The sequence below is a fragment of the Dryobates pubescens genome, chromosome 7 (assembly GCF_014839835.1).
Source record: "Dryobates pubescens isolate bDryPub1 chromosome 7, bDryPub1.pri, whole genome shotgun sequence".
Lineage (NCBI taxonomy): Eukaryota > Metazoa > Chordata > Aves > Piciformes > Picidae > Dryobates > Dryobates pubescens.
The window spans coordinates 7,458,343-7,481,881 of NC_071618.1; the positions used below are offsets into that span (position 1 = coordinate 7,458,343).

General features: G+C 42.9%; 1 protein-coding gene across 10 annotated transcripts in view; it reads right to left on the minus strand.

Annotated features, from left to right (window-relative positions):
• MCF2L (MCF.2 cell line derived transforming sequence like) overlaps positions 1–23,539 on the minus strand; it is a 196,749-nt gene that overhangs the window by 73,261 nt on the left and 99,949 nt on the right. For all 10 annotated transcript variants that reach the window (XR_008462328.1, XR_008462329.1, XM_054162839.1 and 7 more), the window contains one exon: positions 10,041–10,124. Coding sequence is in view for 8 of the 10 variants with exons in the window: in XM_054162839.1 (XP_054018814.1) it covers positions 10,041–10,124 (84 nt within the window). In the remaining 2 variants the exon portion in view is untranslated. The remainder of the gene's footprint in view (positions 1–10,040; positions 10,125–23,539) is intronic.

Sequence of the window (23,539 nt, forward strand, 5' to 3'; positions counted from 1 at the left end):
AAGAGTGTCCAACCTTCCTAGACTCTTTTGCCCTTCGGGACTGCCTCCCAAAGGACTTTGTCAAGTCCAAGGTGGCAGTTATGCTGTTTCTCCTCCTTCTCTGAGAGCAGAGAGCTCAGTCATTTCATGATCACTGCGCCCTAGATGGCTTCCAACTGTCACATTGCCCACCAGTCCTTTTCTGCTCACAAAGAGCAGGTCCAGCAGGCCAACTTCCCTGGTAGGTTCACTTGCCAGCTGTGTAAGGAAGTTATCTTTACAACACTCAAGGAACCTCCAGGACTGTTCCCTCCCTGCTGTATTGCACTTCCAGCAGACATCAGAGAAGTTGAAATCCCCCACAAGAAAAAGGGCAAGTGATCACCAGACTTAGCCCAGCATGTTTCACCTGCCTCTCTGTTATGATTGGGTGGTTTATAACAGACTCTAACATGGTATCAGCCTTGTTGGTCCTCCCTGATTTTGCACCATAGATAATAAACCATATAATTTTATGTGTTCCTAAGATAACCAAGTATTGTTTTGAGAGCATTTAGAGCTTTGAGCAACCTGATCTAGTGAAAGATGTCCTTACCCATAGCAGAGGAGTTGGACTAGATGATCTTTATGGGTTCTCTCCAACCCAAACCATTTTGTGATTCTGTGATTCTATGAAAATGTCGACAAACATTGTGTTATTTCTTTTTGAAATATTAAACAAACATCCCTTGAGTGCCAGGTTTACTTTTTGTTTATTGCAAAGAGCAGAACAGAATGAATCTGTCCTTAAGTGGGTGTAATCAGTCCACACACTTTACCTGAAATAATTCCCAAGAATTACTTAAAACTTGTCTCATAACATGCAGCTGTAAGGAACATTCTCCCAATGAGAGGATTATTACTTTTCAGTCCCAGACCAGAAACTCTGCAGAAGAGCACTGAAGGATGTCATCAATATAAAAATTAAAAGGGGAAAAAAAAAAAGAGAGAGAGAGAGAAAGGGAAAAAAGGCAACACCACTTACAATTGAGGAGACTTGCTTCTACCCTACTTCCATCAGCTTTCATTAAAGGAAAACTTTTGTATTAACTCATTTATAACTGACTTCAGCAACATATTCTAACATTTTCTCCCTAAAATGGAAAAATTTCAGTGGCTAAACTTCTACAATTCTAGTTGGGTGGAGTTCTTCTAAATATAATATGCACCTCTAAGGCCAGTATTTACAGCAGTGATAGCCCTGTGTTTTGGAAAAACATGCAATTGAAAAACCATGTTGAACTACATTAGCTCCAGAGGTTAGGTAGCAAAATGACTTGGCTGTGCTTAGGAGATAGTAATTTGTGTTCCTAACTTTTATATACAATTACTCAAACAATACCAGCAACCATTAAAATTATGGAGATCCAGAGCTTTGTGATCTCATGTATGAAAGAAATGGAAAAAATGATCCTTGGAAAACTAGCTGTGCTACTGTGAGATGGGACTGGTAAAGTTTACTTTAGGTCTAGGCAATTTAGCAATTGTCCTTTATATTCTGCTATAGTTAACTTTTCCTACTACAGTTGCAATATCTTTTTGTTTGTTTGTTTGGTTTTTATTAAGCAGGTAGGGTGATAGAGAAATGCAACATTTTTACACAAATTCTAATCAGGAGGCATATTAGTGACTGGGTATCTAAAAAACAATCTCAAATGAGAAATAATTACTATTCCTTTCCATTTAAAATTGCATTGACAGAGAAAAATTGTACAGCTGCTAAAACACACACACAGGAGGGTGCACACATGCACAGATCAAGGGGTAACTCCCCACAACGCTGTGAAAGACAGGATAGGGTTTCTTTTGGTATGGCCAGGAAAATTTTGGGAGAAGCAAAAAAATTGTTCAGACTTGCAGAAAAGAAAAGCAGGAGATTATTTTATAGTGTTTCCTTAATGATTCTACTCCTGTTTGCTTAAGAGAAGATATTCTCAAAAGCACTCTGCCCAGCTCCACAAAACAAAGAAAGGCAGTTGGCTATAGAATACATAGAATAAACCAGGTTGGAAGAGGCCTTCAAGATCATCGCGTCCAACCCATCAACCAATCCAACACCACCCAAACAACTAACCCATGGCACCAAGCACCCCATCAAGTCTTCTCCTGAAAACCTCCAATGATGGCGACTCCACCACCTCCCCAGGCAGCCCATTCCAATGGGCAATCACTCTTTCTGTATAGAACTTTTTCCTAACATCCAGCCTGAACCTCCCCTGGTGCAGCCTGAGACTGTGGCCTCTTGTTCTGGTACTGGCCGCCTGGGAGAAGAGACCAACATCCGTCTGTCTACAACCTCCCTTCAGGTAGTTGTAGAGAGTAATAAGGTCACCCCTGAGTCTCCTCTTCTCCAGGCTAAGCAACCCCAGCTCCCTCAGCCTCTCCTCGTAGGGCTTATGTTCCAAACCCCTCACCAACTTTGTTGCTCTTCTCTGGACTCGTTCCAGCAAGTCAACATCCTTCCTAAACTGAGGGGCCCAAAACTGGACACAGACAATACTGAATCTATAATGCAAATGAAATTGTATTCAGATTGTACGATCTCTACGCTGATTAATATGCACACACCAGATTCAAGAGCATCATCATTGTTAAATGGCTTGGATCCACAACTTTAATTCAAAAGACCCAGCTTAAGTAAAAGTAATCTTGTCTCCAGTCATGTCAAAAGTGACGTCCTCACATGAATGAAGGAAAGGCTCACTACAGATCTGACTTTGCTGTTGTGGTGGTTCATAACAGGTGTTGTGTGGTCCTGTTATGTCTGTACATTTCTAATAAAGATCTTTTCCTCTCTATTTGTTTATACTTAACTGGAGTATGGACCTCAGCGAGATAGTGGGTGAAAGTTTCATTGCGAATCCTTTGCAAAGAAAAAAACAGAAACAAGACAAATTTGTTCCAATATTCTTTCCTTGAAACAAGAGATGAGTTTTACTTGTGTAACTGGTGGATGAGAAGCTCAACATGAGCCACCAGTGTGCACTTGCAGCCCAGAAAGCTAATCACATCCTGTGCTGCATCAAGAGAAGCATAGTCAACAGGTCAAGGGAGGTGATTCTCCCCCTCTACTGCACTCCAGTGAAACCCCACCTGGAGTACTGCTCCAGTTCTGGAGCCCTTATTACAGGAAGGATCTGGACATGCTGGAACGCATCCAGAGAATGACCATGAGGAAGATCAGAGGGCTGGAGCACCTCTCCTATGAGGCCAGACTGAGAGAGTTGGGGCGATTCAGTCTGGAGAAGAGAAGGCTCTAAGGAGACCTAATTGTGGCCTTTCAGTATCTTAAGGGGGCCTACAAGAAAGCTGGTGAGGGACTTTTTAGGGTATCAGGTAATGATAGGACTAGGGGGAATGGAAAAAAAAAATAGAAATGGGTAGATTCAGCTTGGATGTTAGGAAGAAGTTCTTTACCATAAGGGTGGTGAGACACTGGAACAGGTTGCCCAGGGAGGGGGTAGAAGCCTCATCCCTGGAGATTTTTAAGGCCAGGCTGGATGCGGCACTGAGCAACCTGATGTAGTGTGAGGAGTCCCTGCCCATGGTGGGGTGGGTTGGAATTAGATGATCCTTGAGGCACCTTCCAACCCTAACAATTCTATGATTCTACAACTTCACAAGCTGCACTTTTCCAAGGTCGATGATCGGTAAGCATACAGGCTTAAAAATCAGACTGCAATACCTAAACTTGTGCCTGAATGTATTTGAACTGGAGATCTTTTGGCCCAAGATTCATTTATTTCCTGTCTCTTTTTCTTTACTACTGTTGGGGTTTTGTTTGTTTGTTTGTTTTGTTGTTGTTGTTGTTGTTTTAATATAAAATCTCTACAGACTTAGCACAGTGAATACAAAACAGCAGTTAACCTTTACACCTGTGCGGGACAGAAACTACTAAGTAATCCTTCTTCCACAGTCAATACACAACATAGACATTGACCATGCTATATCAGAAACAAAAATCAAGTTGATATTTTTACTCAACTGATGCAATGCATGTGGTACAGGATCCACTCAGAAGTTCTTAAATGTAACTTTACAAACAGACTCAGCACCTGTGGATACTTCAAAGGGAACAGTTTAACCAGTGAGGTTTTTTCAGGACATTTCCACAGAGCAGCAAGAGCACAGCCAAGTCAATGAAGTTAGAGAGAGAGAGAAGGAGGTTATTATTTAGAATGATAATTTAAAGGTCCAGAGACATAAACATTTTGAAGGCTAGTACCAATGCTAATTTTTTCCAACTACAGGAAAGAATGATGAATTGATAGGCAAAAATGTGAGCAGCAGGAACTTGTATTTCCTTTAATGGAAATACTTGGTTTGAAATTCAATGTATAATGAGGCATTCAAATGCCAGTAAGTTGAAATAATTGGTTCAGTACTTATGGTGGCCAAGAGCCTTATTTGCACATCACATAGCTTATACGAGTTAAGACGTGTATAAACATACACACCTGTCTGTCTGCTCTTCTTCATCTGCATTTATCTTAACACACCTGCATATAGCAATGGCAGATAGATGCACTTGGGTATGAAAGTCATACACAAACTTTCCAATAAAGGAAAAGAGAAAAGAAAATACTTAGGTAAAAACGAAACCCACCCACCCAACCAACAAAAAACACCCAAACCATAAAATGTAAATGAAAGACTGTAAGGGATGTATTTTCCAGAAACTTTTAAGCAGACCTTTTAATGCCCTTTGTGAGAATGGAAAAAAAAAGGAGGGTTGGAAAGGGGCATAAAACCCTCTGCAATGCAGAAGAAAAAGTGGTTGCACAAATACTCACTGAAGGAAGAAAAAAAGTAAGATAGGTGAAAGTGAAACATATAGAGAGGACATAGAATGCAGCCTAGCAACCACAACAAAAAAGAGCACAATTCTCACAAATATAGGGGCTTGGTTCCACAGAAATAAAAACTCCAAGGAAAAAAGTAAGCCTAAGATAAAATATTAACTTTGGGGTTTATAAACTTGTCATGTGAATGGCTGATTAAAAACCTCATCCAAAGCTTGACCCTTCATTAGGTTTAAGATGAACAGATGACTGCATACTGACTACTGAGCAAAAACTAGAGCCTTCAGCATCTGTAGCAGTAGCGAGCACCTTACTCTCATCACACTTTGCCATATTTACTGACAAATGGAAGCATTAATGCTTTTGCATTATTTTGTTTCACTTCCAGTCTAATTTGGATGTCCCCATAGCATTTCCATTATAATCTAGCAGAATGAGGGACACTGATTACTGTGCACCTGCAGAGGGAAAGAGACCAAAAGAAAGAAGTGGCCTTGATTTAGACAAAAATACAGAAAGTAGCTTGGGAAGAGCTAGAGCCTTTAGCCACAGAAGCAGATTAGGTTTAATTCACTATTCAAAGCAAGCATCCCATGAGACCTAGATACATCCTATTACCGAAACTAAAAGTGATTCTCAAGTATCTGCTGCACTGCTGTTAAAAGGTCAAGAATTAAAGACTGAAATGCATCTAAGGCATGAGACACAATTCACCATATCTGCAGGCAGCTAAGAGGGCCAACGGCATCCTGGCCTGCATCAGGAACAGTGTGGCCAGCAGGAGCAGGGAGGTCATTCTCCCCCTGCACACTGCACTGGTTAGGCCACACCTCGAGTACTGTGTCCAGTTCTGGGCCCCTCACTTTAGGAAGGATGTTGACTTGCTGGAACGAGTCCAGAGAAGAGCAACAAAGTTGGTGAGGGGTTTGGAACATAAGCCCTACGAGGAGAGGCTGAGGGAGCTGGGGTTGCTTAGCCTGGAGAAGAGGAGACTCAGGGGTGACCTTATTACTCTCTACAACTACCTGAAGGGAGGTTGTGGACAGATGGATGTTGGTCTCTTCTCCCAGGCAAGCAGTACCAGAACAAGAGGACACAGTCTCAGGCTGCGCCAGGGGAGGTTCAGGCTGGATGTTAGGAAGAAGTTCTATACAGAAAGAGTGATTGCCCATTGGAACGGGCTGCCTGGGGAGGTGGTGGAGTCGCCATCACTGGAGGTTTTCAGGAGAAGACTTGATGGGGTGCTTGGTGCCGTGGGTTAGTTGTTTGGGCGGTGTTGGATTGGTTGATCGGTTGGACGCGATGATCTTGAAGGCCTCTTCCAACCTGGTTTATTCTATGTATTCTATGTATTCTATGTATATTCTATGTATTCAAAGATGCCACCTACCAGAAGTACTTGGAATCTATGGACTTTCATTTTAATGAGTTTTATGCCGTGTCCCAAGGTTCTATTTCCAAGGCAACTTAGTAATAAGCAAAACCTCCCCTTTGCACACACTCTGAATGCCTGGAGTGGCATTACAGCGAAGCCACTTGTAACCACAACTGCAAGAACAAATATATTGTACATAAATAGAGTACCAAAATATTAGCGCTCTTCCTTTGTCCACAGAACCCATAATGCTGCTTTTCGGTACAGCACAGAAAATTAACTGTCAGTGTCCTGCAGTAGAATATTATGGTAGAAGAACTGAAGTACAAAGTGAAATGAAAATACTTAACAGTCAAACTGCCCAAGAATACAATAAAGAATATAGTCACTGTCCAGAGTAATGCAGCTGTCCTACTATTTCAGGCAAATCAGCCAGACTTCTAATAGAGATGAGGATGAATAAATAATAGAAAAGAGAATGAGGAATGGCTTTGTTTACTAAGCTCCACTGCACCGTGGATGTAATGAGTGCTGAAGATGCTTGTGGCTGTGTGAGTTCAACAGTCTTAAAGGCACAAATAATCTCCACTTGCACTCAACTAGATTTGATTTAATCTGCCGTAGTCACCAGTTTTCCCCTTCACTTCAGAGCGGCAAAATGTAAACCCTACTTCCTTGATAGGTTGACTCTTTCATAACACTACTATGAGCCATTTTCTGCCCCTGGATTCAAAAAGGAGGAGCTTGGACAGTCAAAAAAATAAACTGCCAGAAAAGAGTTTTAGCTTAAATACCATCATCTCAAATGGAGCATGAACAGCCAGATTCATAAACAAAATAATCTTTTTTCCAAGTGTTACCATCACCCTTACAGAAAATAGTCATTACTGCAGACCCACACTTAGTGTAGCTTTTGTGGCAGAAATAAATCATAATTAATGATTAGTTATGAGTACAATAAGATTCATTGAGCTCTTGCCAAGCAAAATGGTACATTGTTTCATTCCCCAGAGTCTCTCGCTCTGATGTGGTGAGGGATTTGAAGGAAGAGGGAACAGTCATCAAGCCCCATTTCATCCCAGAGAAGTAAATCTCCCTTATGCCAAAGGAAGCAGGGCAGCTCTGCTAAGCCACTGATGATCTCCCTCTTTATGTATTGGAGAGAGGGCAGGGCAGTAATTCCAGCAAGTTTGCTGCTGCACACCTGCAAGAGCTGTGCAGCCAGGAAAACAAACTCAGACACTTGTAAGACATTTGCCACACAGCCTGATCAGTGACCAAAGGCATTATCTCACTTTACTCATTATTTAGCAGTTTAGAATAGAATAGAATAGAATAAACCAGGTTGGAAGAGACCTTCGAGATCATCATGTCCAACCTATCATCCAACACTACCCAATCAACTAAACCATACAACCAAGCATCCTGTCAAGCCTCGCCCTGAACACCCCCAGCGACGGCGACCCCACCACCTCCTCAGGCAGCCCATTCCAGTGGGCAATCACTCTCTCTGTGTAAAACTTCCTCCTAACCTCCAGCCTAAACCTCCCCTGACGCAGCCTGAGACTGTGTCCTCTTGTTCTGGTACTGCTTGCCTGGGAGAAGAGACCAACCTCCGCCTCACTACAACCCCCCTTCAGGTAGTTGTAGAGAGCAATAAGGTCACCCCTGAGTCTCCTCTTCTCCAGACTAAGCAACCCCAGCTCCCTCAGTCTCTCCTCATAGGGCTTGTGCTCCAAGCCCCTCACCAACCTTGTTGCCCTTTTCTGGACACGCTCCAGCAAGTCAACCTCCTTCCTAAACTGAGGGGCCCAGAACTGGACACAGGACTCGAGGTGCGGCCTAACCAGTGCAGTGTACAGGGGCAGAATGACCTCCCTGCTCCTGCTGGCCACACTGTTCCTGATGCAGGCCAGGATGCCATTGGCCCTCTTAGCTGCCTGGGCACACTGCAGGCTCATGTTCAGTCTACCGTCAACCAGCACCCCCAGGTCCCTCTCAGCCTGACTGCTCTCCAGCCACTCTGACCCCAGCCTGTAGCTCTGCATGGGGTTGTTGTGGCCAATGTGCAGAACCCGGCACTTGGATGTGTTAAATCTCATGCCGTTGGACTCTGCCCATCTGCCCAGCCTGTCGAGGTCCCTCTGCAGAGCCTCTCTACCCTCCAGCAGATCAACTCCTGCCCCCAGCTTGGTGTCATCAGCAAATTTACTGATGATGGACTCGATGCCCTCATCCAGATCATCAATAAAGATGTTAAAGAGCATGGGGCCCAGCACTGATCCTTGGGGCACACCACTGGTGACTGGCTGCCAGCTGGATGTGGCACCATTCACCACCACTCTCTGGGCTCGGCCCTCCAGGCAGTTCCTAACCCATCGCAGTGTGCTCCCATCCAAGCCATGGGCTGACAGCTTGGCCAGGAGTTTGCTGTGGGGGACGGTGTCAAAGGCCTTGCTGAGGTCCAGGTAGACTACATCCACAGCCTGCCCCCCATCCACCAGGCGGGTCACCTGATCATAGAAGGAGATCAGGTTGGTCAGGCAGGACCTGCCCTTCCTAAACCCATGCTGGCTGGACCTGATCCCTTGGCCATCCTCTAAGTGCTGTGTGACTGCACTCAAGATGACCTGTTCCATAATCTTGCCTGGCACTGAGGTCAGGCTGACAGGTCTATAATTCCCTGGCTCATCCAACCGGCCCTTCTTGTGGATGGGCACCACGTTGGCCAGCTTCCAGTCGTCTGGGATGTCTCCAGTGAGCCAGGACTGCTGAAAAATGATGGAGAGCGGCTTGGCCAGCTCATCTGCCAGCTCTCTCAGCACCCTGGGATGGATCCCATCTGGTCCCATGGACTTGTGGGGATCCAAGTGGCTAAGCAGATCACCAACTACCCCATTCTGGAACAGAGGAAGACTATGCTGCTCCCTACAAGACCTAGCAACATCCTTAAACTTAAATTATCAGCCAGCCGTGGTCCCAGCATTCTGATGGACCAAGCTTGGAAACCAACACTTGCATGCACAAATACAGGTCCCCATCATCCACCTGATGCAGGTTATGCTGGGGCAACGACATTCTGTGCTGTGTGAATATGGCTAAGCTGTGTTTAGAGAGTGGCTTCACACTTAAAAGTAAAGTCCTTTGCAGAAGACAAGCAGTGATACCAAGCCAAAACCCCTGTCTAGAACTCAGTGTTACACATGATGGCTGATACCAGCACTGAGGCTGCAAGAGAAATGTGGTGCTGTGGTGCCTGCTTCACCACTCTGGTCAACACCAAGGTGTCAGCTGGAGCTTCAGTATCAAACCTGACAGCAGAACCAGTGGCAGCTAAGGCTATGGACCAAGGACTGCAAAACCACAGCAACCACTAGCACATCCATGCTGGACTCTCTAATTCTCAGTTAAGGCTGAGTTAACTCAGAGAGCTCTAGATCAGCTCTCAGGTTTGAGCCTTATCTGAGCTCTAGGAAGCACAGGCTAAGTACCCACAGCTCCCTTAGCTCTGAAGACAGGAGATTGCATGTTCCTCTACCAGACTTATCAGCACTTCCGTATTTATTTTGACCCATTAATTCTCTTATCTTACCCTCAGTTCCATTCCATTAACCTGAATACTGGAAAATTATCTGCAATTTATATACTTTAAATGAAAATAAATCTTGGTTTAAATAACAAGTCTTTAATAACAAGACTTAAATAACAAGTCTAGATAGTCTGTATTTGGAGCGGCTCATACAAATGAGTTTCTCATATATGAAACCTCAGAAACTGTAAATGCAAAACAGGCTGAAACACACATAGAAGCAATGTGCATAGGCAAGACCACCACACAGCTTTACCTGACAGATAAGCAAATTGCTTCTTTAGCTGGTCCTGAATATCTGCAGCATAGAGGGGAATGATATCTTGATGCATGATTTCATCTGTTGAGGAAAAAAGAATAATAATTTGCATTTCAAAGTTATTTTATGCAAACTTTCACAGCAGACACTGGAAAAAAAAACAAAACAACCATCCCTAGAACACAAACACACAGAAAACCATCCAAGTTTTGAAAAATACCTGAAAATGTGTGGAGTCTTTTCAAGTGTCTGCCAAGAGCAAACTTCTCTTTGAACAAAATACTGATGGAAGAGTAAATGACATGGATTTGCTGACAATGAGAAGCAGTACAGCAGATCACTGAACCAAACACTGTAGAGCTACTATTCCTGAGGAATGATATTAAACAGTGAGGCTTTTACATATCAGATTTAGTTTATTAAATGTTTCTCAATTCATACTAGCCTGATGCCTAGCGTTCAAATATCCCAGGCAACAGCATTCATTGAGGTAGCTAGAATAGGCTTGAATGTACACCTTCATGCTGAACATATGCACGCACACACACACACACTCAACTGTGAAAAGCATTGCTTAATCTTTTATCTCAGCCCTTCAAGTTCAGCTCAATGACAAACATACTGCTTTCCTAAGACAGTTTTCTGCCACAGTATGTGAGCAATAGTGTTTTCCACAGCATATTTCTGGAGATCATGCAGAAATCTCTTCTAATGAGCATGATAAAGACCTCATGACGGAGTTGCATGACAGTCCTACCCCGCAGGACTAGGGAAGTGATTCTCGCCCTCTACTTTTGTGAGACCCCACCGGCAATACTGCATCCAGTTCTGGTGCCCCCAGAATAAGACGGACATAGAATTGCTGGAGCAGGTCCAGAGAAGGCCACAAGATGATCAGAAGGCTGAAGCCCCCCTCCCCCCATGGCAACAGGCTGTGAGAGCTGGGGCTATTCAACCTGGAGAAGAGAAGGCTCTGGAGAAACCATATAGCAGCCTTCCAGTACCTGAAGGGGCCTACAAGAAAGCTAGGAAGGGGCTTTTTATAAGAGCTTGTTGTGATTGGAGGAGAGAGAATGGATTGAAACTTGAAGAGGGCAAATTTGGACTGGATAGTAGAAAGAAATTCTTTACAACAAGCATGGTGAGGCTATGAAACAGGTTGCCCAGGGAGGTCAAGGATGTCCCCTCCCTGGAGGTGTTCAAGGCCAGGTTGTCTGAGGCCTTGAGCAACCTGGTCTAGTGGAAGGTGTCCTTGCCCATGGCAGGGAGATTGGAACTAGATGATCTTCAAGGCCCATTCCAACCCAAATTATTCTATGAATCTGATTTTTTTTTAAGTGATTTTTTTTTTTACAAGGAAATAAATTTCTAGAAATTAATTATTCTGCAATTTTAGCCTCATTGAAGAGCAATGAAGGGATAACCTAGCATTTTCATTATTTGGTTGTAAGCCTTTCATCTGGCACATTGTATAAAGCAGCTTTGTTTTTTAATGTATGTTAAACTGCCATGAAGGTAGCCTCAAAGCTGACAGACAGCACTGTGGATATACACGGGAAAAGTAAGTTAAAACCTGAAAGTGATGCAGGGATGTCATCTGCCCTGAAGCACTATCTGATCAAATAGAAGTAGAGCTCTGGCTTTCAGGGAAGGGACTTGCAATTACTGAAATCTTTCAAATGCTAGATCTTGAAAGGGGAGCCACTCACTTTTATAAAGCGATTCTCATGTAAAATTCTGAGAACTGCAGTTATTTGAGAACAGCCAAAAAAAGCTCCACTTTCAGTTACTCCTTCCAGATAGGCAACAGCTTATACTGGGAAACAGAACTTCTCTGTTCTCCTTTGGCCAGACAGGGAGACGAAGACCCATGACCACTTTCAAGGTCACACACTGATCAGCTATTTTTCTGCATCCGGTGAACTGCTACTTGATCAGAAGACCTCTGCATACCATAATGTCAAGTCCATAAGTGGATTCGTTTAACTGTTAAGTCATATTTCTCTCAGACTTTCAATTATGTCACCATCTTAGAGTTCTTAAGACAAAACTGAACACAGATCTTTCAGAAGCCCTGTCTCAGATTGCCAAGACATTTCCAGAATAGGGGACACTCCCCAAGGGAAAAAAGGATTTTAGATTTTATTTCTGCTGTCAGTGCTTTTTAATATAAGGAGTGCTTCTACATCAGTGGTTAAGAAACTAACCACCCCTGAATCTGAAAACCTGTGCCTGCAGGTGGACCCATCTGTCTTAACAGAACTTATTACAGGATCAATGCCTAATTTTTTGGTGGGACTTGGGAAAAGGGAAGAGAATGTAATCACTTTGTAATAAGCTATCCTGCCTACAGTCACAAATAGAAATAATTCCCATTATTGCAGCATAAGAATGTAATAAAATAGGTGTGTTCTGCAAACATAAGTAAATATGTGTAAGTTCAAGCAAGCAAGACATTCATAAAGCAGGGAAATGCTTTACATTTCCCAGATACATAACGATCACCACTTCCTCATATAGCCATATGATCAATCCCATTGTGGTCCTGACTTCGGTCGTATGAAGACCCACACAATAAGAGCAACAGCTTATGAAAGCAGCAAAGGACAGCCCCCCTACCTTGGGATCAAATGCTGTTCCACTGAAAACACACTATTTTCCACTCCCAGGTTTTAAAGTCAGTTTTAACTCAAATTTAAAAGCCAGTCGGGAGGAGCAGCGCATCATGTCTGTTTACAGACAGAAAACCTCCAGAAGCTCTTGCTGCTAATCTCTCCCGCACTAAGGCACATCTCACCTTACTCTTGGTGATCTGGTTTCACAGCACACTTCCGGAAGCAGAACGTGCATTAAAATCACAACTAGTTCTCAATAATTTGAAACAACTCAGCAAATACCAGCACCAAACAAAGCAAGAACTTGCAACTCTTTGAACTGCTGAGCAGTTCACATCCAGCACCGCAACTGAATATGCTTTAACCCAGTATCAGTGCTCACAGATTTAGACAGAAAACTTCCAATACCCTGTCTCCTTTCAGAAAAGATGCAGTTGTAAAAAGTCACCGTTCTACACCATTTCCTTCATATTTAGCATCTGTTTAGAAAAAGAGAGTTCATCACAGTTTGTTTGAATTGTAATCTGATTTCACTTTAAGTTTGTCCTTCATCCCTTGAATATGCTGTTTCCTTCACAGGATAAGGTAACAAAAGCCACACACACCAAATAGACTTCAAGGGCTAATGACTCCTGACACTCAGGGACTTTGGGGAAAATAATTTCTTGGAAATATTCTTTAAAGAGAGAACCTGCCACCTGCTATGGTCTTCAGGGACAATTTCCATTTTAGTAAAGCTAATGAAGAGCACATTAAAATACAGAATTGCTGAAAATCCGTTCAACTGCTTTTTAACTAATTCTTATAGGCTCAAGCTCTACGTTCCACTTGCATGCATTAAGATTTCCACAGCCCATGATTTTCCCTGCTGTACTTGGACTGCTTTCTATGGCATTTTCAAAACAGAGACCCTAGTTGAAAAAAGGTGCATATATAAAGCCACCAAAGCATGCTAGAATATCCAGTCTTTCTTGAAGAACTCATTAGCAGAGTTTGTTGGAGTAGCTTGCTTAAAAGAAAGCCTCTGAGATTTATAACACAGCTCATATTGCAGGTACTAATTAACAGCAAAATAGGATTCTGAAAAATTTTTAATGCCTTTTCATTATTAAAAAAAAAAAAAAATCCAACACCAAACCCTGAACACATGTCATAGCTTGGAATGCAAAAGATCTGTCTCTAAGCCAACAGCTGGAGTTTCTTTTAAAAAAGCCCATGTTAACATTTAATTTGAGCATAAAAGAGGACAGGAGCATCATATTACTAACAAAGGAATAAGTTAAATATGTGGTTCTTATTAAAAGGAAAACCTTTCTCTCTAAAAATGGCAGCCACACTCTTACAGAGATATTTTTTTAATTCATTTTTTAATCCTGCTATGATAGTCCTGTCTTTATAATGCAGGAGGATGGCTTAGAGAGGCCTGACCCCATCCCATCAAAGGCACCTGACTGCATTTCAAATGAAGCAGGATGAACAGATGTAAGCATGAGGGCACCAAGATAACTTGTGCTTGAATCTCCTGGTGCCAGCAAGCCCTGAGGAAGCCTGGATCTGAGAAAATGATCCATGTCACTTAAGTCAAGATCCATGATTTATTGGTAAAAGACTTCTCATTCTTTTCCAATCAAACCAAAACTCATCATCATTCAGAGTCTGCCTCATATGCTGATACAAAACCGTTTTCACAGTAGACAATACTGGAGAGGAGTCTGAACAGACCATACATACATTAGCTGGAGGGAAGTCTCTGGACATGACTCCTGAGACTCTCATGTTATTCTCAATCCAATTATCACCGAGCCAGCTGGAATTACACCACCCTTTGAGTAGTTCTACATGGAATTCTATGGCCATTGCTTTATACCATCTTGGAAGCCAACCTGCCTTGTACACATGGACACAATTATACCTTTCAGCACAGACTCCATTAGTACACCATAAAGCAAACTACAAATAACTTTCCCTCCTCTTCTTTCTTGCCGAGTCAGCAAGATTTTCCTTTAAGTGCTTCTACAGCTTCTCTATGAAATTCATGTCTTAAACTGAAGTAGCAATGTCTTTTTCTCAACCAGTTTTGTTTTGCTTCTCATCTGCAACAGCCTGGCCACTCCATTTGCTGCATGCCTTTTATGAAAAGGGTCTTCATTTGAAAAATCTCTTCACTGAAGCACCCTCCCATCTGGTAATTATAAATGCAAGATAATGACTTTCAGAACAGTCCCTTCATCTCTCTCAGCCCCAAGGCAAACCTTTTATTTCCTCATTCTTCCTTCTTCATCTTCACCCCCCGACCACCATCATTAACAGTTAGTTCCTTTGTGTACCCCCCAAGGGAGGACGGGCCACAGCAATAGAGCTGGTGAAGATAAGCCCTCTTCTGCACTAAGCTGCATGAAACTAATGAGCTTGTCAAAATGCCAAGAGAGCTTTCCAGCTTTAAATCTGAATTTTAAAAAATTCCACTAAAGAGCAAAGAAGCCTGCAAGCTCTGTGCTAGGTGTGCTCAGGCACAACTGCTCAGACCAAGCTCCTTCAGTCCCTGTGCTATTTGTGGCTGGAGTTCATGAGGGAGTTCATACAAGTGCTTGTAAACTGAGTACTAAAACCTCACCAGACTGAAAGATATTACGTGAGGGTTAATTTATACATTATGTGACTATACTGGCCAGCAATAGGTTCTTGTGGCCAAGAAGGCTAATGCCATTCTGGGGTGTACTAGAAGGGGTGTGATTAGCAGGTTGAGAGAGGTTCTCCTCCCCATCTACTCTGCCCTGGTGGGGCTGCTTTTGGAATATTGTGCCCAGCTCTGGGGTCCTCAGTTCAAGAAGGACAGGGGACTGCTTAAGAGTCCAGCACAGAGCCACAAAAATTATTACAAGGAGAGACCGAGTGAGCTGGGTCTCTAGGTTGGAGAAGAGGAGACTTAGGGGTGACCTCATTAATGTTAATAAATATGTAAAGGATAAGTGCCAAGAGGATGGAGCCAGGCTCTTCTGAGTGATGCCCAATGACAGGACAAGGGGCAACAGGTGGAAGTTGAGGTGTAGGAAATTCCATGGAAACAAGAGGAAACGTTTTTTCACTGTGAGGGTGATGGAACACTGGAACAGGCTGCCCGGGGGGACTGAGGAGTCTCCTCTGGAGATATTCAAAACCTGCCTGGATGTGTTCCTGTGTGATATGGTATAGCTGATCCTACTGTGTCAGGGGGGATCTGACTAGATGATCTTCTGAGGTCCGTTCCAGCCTCTAACATTCTATGATACTGCAAACAAAACATGGGACTAGAAAAAGTGAATGAATAAACTTCTTCAGTTTTCACACAAAAGGCAGCTCTCCAGTAAAGTGTTAGTTAGGATGGAAATAATCCCCCTCATGTAAAACAGCGATCTCACAACCTTTCTATTTGTGGCAAGATGAAACATCCCAACCAAGCAGGAAATAATAGTTCTTCACTGCCACCACCATCCCAGTTCCTAGCACAAATAGAAATAAGCAACCTAGCACTCTGAACAGCTTTGTATGACACTGGGTGTTCAAAGAACCTTTAAAATTATACAGGTACATAAGAATTACTTGCAAAAGCTTAACAGCCTACAGTAAATCTACATCCCCCATTTCATCTCCTAGTCAGAAAGTCTCCTCTCAAAAGCCATGATGCATAAAGAGATGGTCCAGTTGAGATGCTTTTTCCTTGTAGCGAATCATGCTTTATGCAAGTTCCTTTTCTGCAGCATTATTAACACCAGCTCATCATTAGGACTGCACAGTATGTGCAGACACACTATTGCATGCTTCTGTAGCCCACTACTGCCACATATGTTTTCGATGTTAAATAAAGATCTAGCTGAGACAAGACTTGAAAGTGGCACTCCCAAAGAAAATCTAAAACCTTAGTAGCGATGTTCCCTCTATTAGAATAGAATAGAATAGAATAAACCAGGTTGGAAGAGACCTTCAAGATCATCGTGTCCAACCTATCATCCAACACCACCTAATCAACTAAACCATGCAACCAAGCATCCTGTCAAGCCTCACCCTGAACACCCCCAGCGACGGCGACCCCACCACCTCCTCTGGCAGCCCATTCCAATGGGTAATCACTCTCTCTTCCTCCTAGCCTCCAGCCTAAAACCTCCAGCCTCCATTACAGCCCCATGTGCAGTGGACAGAGGCACTTATTGAGTATAGTTTTTAATGACTCATGCATCAGAAGCCTGATCATTCAGATCTTTCACAGAGTCCATTACATTTCTGCAACATTTTAAAAAAAATCCATAAGTTTTGGTAACATTTAAATGATTCCCTTTAAATGAAACTTCATAACTCTGCTCATTTAATCATATCTAAAGAACTTGACTACTTAGAAGAGACATAACTTAACCTGGAAATGCTGGGATTCCAGTATTTAAATAAAGCGCATGGCAACTTGTGTGAAATAAACCAAAATAACTTTGTAGCGCACAGGTGCCTCCTGAACCACCTGCCTTCCCCCAGTAACTCCTGATTCCTATAAAAACAACTAAAGAAATTAGAAAAAAAAAAAGTTCATCTCATCTTTCTTCAAGATCACAGGCTTGGAAATTTGGCCCAGGCCTATCTACAAAACTACAAGGATGATGGTTTGGTTCCATGCAGGGAGATTAATCACTGATCCTTCTTTTATAAGGTGTACAGCAAATGTAGCGCTGCTAGGCTGGCACAAGATAACAAGATGTGTAACAGTCCCCATGTTTTTGACTCAGATCATAAAATAGTTGCTCAGAAGCATACTTTGGCAGCCAAACAAGATTTTGTTTCTTTCAAAATCTTCTCTATTTTAAATTTTTTCTCTACATGTCAAGGGTTAGGGCATGTCAAAAGATGTGCTTGTCTTTGTTAGCTTCCTTCTTCCACCTCTACTTTTGCAAAAGTCAGTACAGTTCTCAATCTTAGTTTGCCTAAACAATATCACCACAAAGGACAAATGTCAGAGGAAATATAATCCTCTTGCTTCCCTCTATAGCGTATGTACTCACAGGATACTAGGAGTGCTAAAAACTACATCATCTTCCTCTTCTGCTTCTTCAGTTTTACCTTCTTGACACACATACTCTAGCCCCATGGCTCCCAGGGATCAGTGTTGAGTTCGGATATGGCTTACAAGAGTAATCAAATATTAACTGACCTGTAACTAGAAGGAAGCTACATAATAATTAGGAAAGCAATCTGAAGGTGGGGAGGGAGGAAGGGCAGGTAGGGGAATGGGAGATACTGCAATAATTTCAAGGAATCTGAAAGTGTTAACCAGTCAGAGCCTTGAATATGTTTTGTCGTGCTTTTGCCCAAGTGTTTAAACACATCTAATCTGCTTGGGTAAGAAAGAAATGTCCTCTGTGCTATTTCAAAACATAATTACGCCCTCCACAAAACTGAGAAGGAAGGGGGACTTTGAATTGTGTCACACAGCCACAATTCCTTGAAGCTGTCCCTTGACCAGGGGGGTTTCTTCTTGTTTACTAATTGTAAATATCTGTATCATATTGCAAATCCTGTATATTTTGTATGTATTCATTGCATTCCATCACAGAATGTAGCTTTTTGCTTGTAAATACAGCTTCATTTGCTTCTAACTGAGTTGGTCTGGCAAAAGTTAACCTTTTGTCAGCCACAAAGAGGGTTTGGAGATAAAGGGCAGCAATACCATCTAAAAGCAAAAAGTTATGTAGTGCATATGGAATTCTCTTCCTACTGCAACAATTCATTTCATACTCTTTCCAGGGTGTCCCAAAGAAAGCCAAAGAAATTTTATTTGCCTGCTGGTAAATCCTTTTCTGTTCCTGCTTGACAGTTTCAGACTGCCAGGAACCATGCCCCCAAAAGAGGATTAAACAACTATTGCCAAAACCGCAGCATCTTTAACTCCTTAATACTGCAAATCATGCTGAGTGTATAGTATAAAAATATATCTACTTAGCCAAAAAGATGCAGATTTTGCAAAAAGCAAAGATTTAATTTTTACCAGTGAAATCCTAGATATAGCCTAAACAGCACAGAATGTTCCCATAGCATGCACTCAAGTGATAAGATGATGATTGACCCATATGTGTTTCACTTAATATTTTAGGAGGCAAAACTCCATGGCGTAATAAAAAGGTTTGATTTTTCTAACTGTGTGCAGCAAGATTTATTGCTCTGAGAAAGTGTAGGAATTTTGCTTTCTAAGTACTAAAACCTTGCAAAGAGGGGAAAGTCTTAACAAATACAGCAGATAGAAAGATCAACTCTGAGTAGAACTACATGGAAATCATAGGATTCATCTCTAGTGTGGCTTAAAACTAATGATGCAATCACACAGCTTAAACACATATGCTGAAGCAGACATCTTTGCAGACAACCAAATCAAAGATTCTTCTCTACTAAAACCACCTATTTTTGACCCTCCCTCTGCAGAAAATTTCACATCAAGGTATGCTCCAAAGCCTCAATTGAAGTCAACACACATGTGGTGGTTTTAGGCTATGCCTTTAAAATTTAGTTACAGATTTTGAGCAGAAAAGTAGAAAAATATAAATAAATCACTGTTGGGTGTAAAAAGGAGGAAAAAAAAAATTTCAAACAAATTCATTGGATAAATGTCTGGAAAAAGACAAGCTGTACCATAACAACTCTTCCCTTTTTCTCTTCTCTTCTAGTCTCTGGCTGTTTTCTTCATTCAGGAGAAATAACTTGCTTATCGGCTGGCTTTGGCTAAGTCTAACTTCTCTGGTCCTCTCTGTTGTCCCTTTTGTACAGAGGGGTAGGGGAGGCAGGGAGGGAGAAGCAGGGAGCTTTCGCTGGTCCCTTGACCAGGGGGGTTTCATGTTGTTTACTAATTGTAAATATCTGTATCATATTGCAAATCCTGTATATTTTGTATGTATTCATTGCATTCCATCACAGAATGTAGCTTTTTGCTTGTAAATACAGCTTCATTTGCTTCTAACTGAGTTGGTCTGGCAAAAGTTAATGCTGGGGGTGGAAACTTCAACCCACCACATGACAGAAAAATAATTGGCGCCTATTCAACATAGGGCAATTGCTTGATTGATGAATTCCTGCTCAGATTAAGGAAGCAAAATGAAGCTGTTTTGGGTTTTGTGGCATTTGATATATTCTGCTCTAACAGTTATTTTATATCTGTGGCTCTGATGTTAGATAAGCTAGGAAGATATTTGGCATATAAACGGTTCTTTTGGTTTAAATACAAGCTGAAAATGCTGTATGTCTGCTGCTTAGTATTTCTTTGGCTTAAAAAATATGATAATGTGACTCTAAATGTTTCCACAAAAATATATGAATTCAGCATTCCTGCAGCTGAGAGCTATGTGAGCAGCTGGGATTCCAAAGTGATTTATTTACTATGCGTCAATCTGCTATTGGTGATAATCGTGTTCTTAACGGCTCTGTACTGAGAGAGATGTGCAGCAAATAGGTGTTCTCTTTTTAGATGCAGCAGATGCAGATGTAAGAGAGGAAGTTCTAACTCAAATGCAGAAATTTCTACCAGTGATAAGGAAGATTGTGGTGGGTTGAAAGGAAAGGCTCTGCTTTCCCTCCCCCACTGAGTAAGAAGCCATGGCTAGGCCCAGTTGGAGAAAGCAGACTATATATTTACAAGCATATATAGGAAGCAGATTATATGTAACACCACAAATACAGGTATTTTACAATATATACAGGAATATACAGCAAATGAACTCAACCAGAAACCAGACCCCCAACAGAGGGAGCTTCCCCCTGTGCCACCTTCACCCCCCTACCTCCCTTATCCCCCCAAAGAGGTAGAAAAAGAGACAAGGGTGGTTAGCAGGGCAGGAAAAAAAGGAAGGCCTGGTACAGGAGTTAGTTCTTATCTCTTGGCCAGAAGCCCAGAAGCAGTCCAGCTGAAAGGAACAGCAAAGGAAGAGAAAACTGAAGGAAAGTCCCAGCTGCGCTGGGTCCAACAATCTCCCCTCCCCCTTAATTAGCCAATGAAATTCATTTAGAATAAAAAAATATTTTATAAACGTTTAGCCAGTGTTCCCCTTCCTTAAAGGCACAGCCTCAAACGGTCACAAAGATACAGAGACAAGATAAACAGTGAGAAACAGGCAGGCAGGAGTTAACAGTAAAGCAGCTCTGAGACCGGCAGCAGTTCTGGTGTTCAGCCAGCAGGGGCGCAGATGCAGCCCACAACAGCAGCACCAGTACCTAAGATGGCAGCCACATTGGCAGTGCCAGCAGCTAATATGGCGGCTGTGGCTTCACTAGCAGCCATTAACGAGGCAAAATCACTTCTGCCTACAGTAGCAGGAGCAAGTTCTGTGGCACTCGCCGATGCTGTTTCCTTGCAACCCCCTTCTGTTTCTGCAAAGTCTGTCGTAAATCTGACCACAGCTCCAGTTAAACAAAACGCAGCTTCGGATAGAAGGGGCAGACCCAAGGCAGAGGAACAGCAAGAACAGCTAGATCCCTCTGCTGCTCAGGGACCTTCTGTTAAGAAGGATCCTTCTGAAGATGGAGAGAAAGTTTGCCTTAAAGATCACAGTATAACTAAGGTTGGAAGAGACCTCAAAGACAGTCACCACAACCTGTCACCACAGACCTCATGACTAGACCATGGCACCAAGTAGCACATCCAATCTCCTCTTGAACACCTCCAGGGACGGCGACTCCACCACCTCCCTGGGCAGCCCATTCCAATGACGAACGACTCGCTCAGTGAAAAACTTTTTCCTCCCTTCGAGTCTAAACCTCCCCTGGCGCAGCTTGAGACTGTGTCCCCTTGTTCTGGCGCTGCTTGCCTGGGAGAAGAGACCAACCCCTTCCTGGCTACAACCACCTTTCAGGTAGTTGTAGAGGGCAATGAGGTCACCCCTGAGCCTTCTCTTCTCCAGGCTAAACAATCCCAGCTCCCTCAGCCTCTCCTCACAGGGCTTGTGCTCAAGGCCTCTCCCCAGCCTTGTTGCCCTTCTCTGGACACATTCAAGTGTCTCAATGTCCTTCTTAAACTGAGGGGCCCAGAACTGGACACAGTACTCAAGGTGTGGCCTAAGCAATGCAGAGTACAGGGGCACAATGACCTCCCTGCTCCTGCTGGCCACACTATTCCTAATACAGGCCAGGATGCCATTGGCCCTCTCGGCCAATGATATAGCTGAATTACTGAGACCATCAGTGGACAGTGGAGATGCAGGACAGGATACAGGTTCTGGTAAGTCAGGAGCTAATGGAGGTGCTTCTGAACTAAAAGAGGTCCTACAGAGAGTAGCAGCAGGATTATGGGGACAGCATCTTCAAGAGGATGTGACTGATGAGGAGGAAGATGACATCCAGACAGCTAACACCCCCAGGCATATTTCATGGTAGTCTGACAATCACAATCTTCATTAGAATTGTACATCTATAAATTAATGTTTTGAAAGCGGATATGAAGCATTTCATGACTGTGAGACAGAAAGCAGAGCCAAGTGCTCACTAAGTGGATTATATGGGACAGAGTACTAGTTTTCAACTAAAACATGATTAACTGCAGCTCTTTGTAAACTTCCCAGTTCTTGGGAATCTGACTAAAGATATCTTAAAGAAGAGGTTGCTGATTTCATAACCAAACCGCTTTACCAGACAGATGACAGAGCTGTTACAGTATCACAGTATAACTAAGGTTGGAAGAGACCCCAAGGATCATCAAGTCCAACCTGTCCCAACAGACCTCACGACTAGACCATGGCACCAAGTGCCACGTCCAATCCCCCCTTGAACACCTCCAGGGATGGCGACTCCACCACCTCCCTGGGCAGCACATTCCAATGACGAATGACTCGCTCAGTGAAGAACTTTCTCCTCACTTCGAGTCTAAACCTCCCCTGGCACAGCATGAGACTGTGTCCCCTTGTTCTGGTGCTGGTTGCCTGGGAGAAGAGACCAACCCCTTCCTGTCTACAACCACCTTTCAGGTAGTAGTAGAGGGCAATGAGGTCACCCCTGATCCTTCTCTTCTCCAGGCTAAACAATCCCAGCTCCCTCAGCCTCTCCTCATAGGGTTTGTGCTCAAGGCCGCTCACCAGCCTCGTTGCCCTTGTTGCTGTTAACAAAGCAACTCAAAGTACTGTGGCTTACTGCCCAATACCACTAAAAATATGAAGCCTAACACATACCTCTCTAAAGCACTGCTAATATTAACTGCTTTCAGTAAAGGCAGGATATAGTTCAGTATCTCTCACAGGCAGCTACAGTCCTTTGAAACAACGCAGTCAGGTCTGCTGCTCACAGCCAGCATTTTGCAGGTAGCATGACAGAGCTTCCCCTCCCCTACTTTATTACTCTCCCATTTTTACCTCTTTTAGGTCTCAAATGAAGCATCCATTTATTATCCAATCTACAAATTTGGCACACGGCTGTAATGACTAATCAAGCTTTACTAAATAAAGCTGCAGACCTGAAAGCAAGGAGTTATGTTTGATGTGCAAAACAAACACATGAAGATATAATTTAGAGGAATTATTTCAGTGTCACATCTGCAAAAAAACTCCATTAGATTATTTTTCCATAATTGCAACAGCCTAACTGGATGTTACCTATATTTTGAGAGTTTATTTTGCTAGACTTCCAAGTCCAAGGAATGACAGCTTTTTCTTAAAAACCTGCCCTTTTGGGACTTACTTAAGCTTCCTGAGGCCAAACTAAAAAACCCCACACACACCAACCCCCCCTCCAATCCTCCCCCCAAATCCACCCACAAAATCCCCCCCACAAACAGGCCCCCCCAACAAACCTACACAAAAAAAACCCCACCCAAAAAACCCACCCCCATGCCAAAAAAAAATTCCCCGCTGCAAAACCCAAAAAACCTGAAAAAACCCTACCCTGTGCAAATAA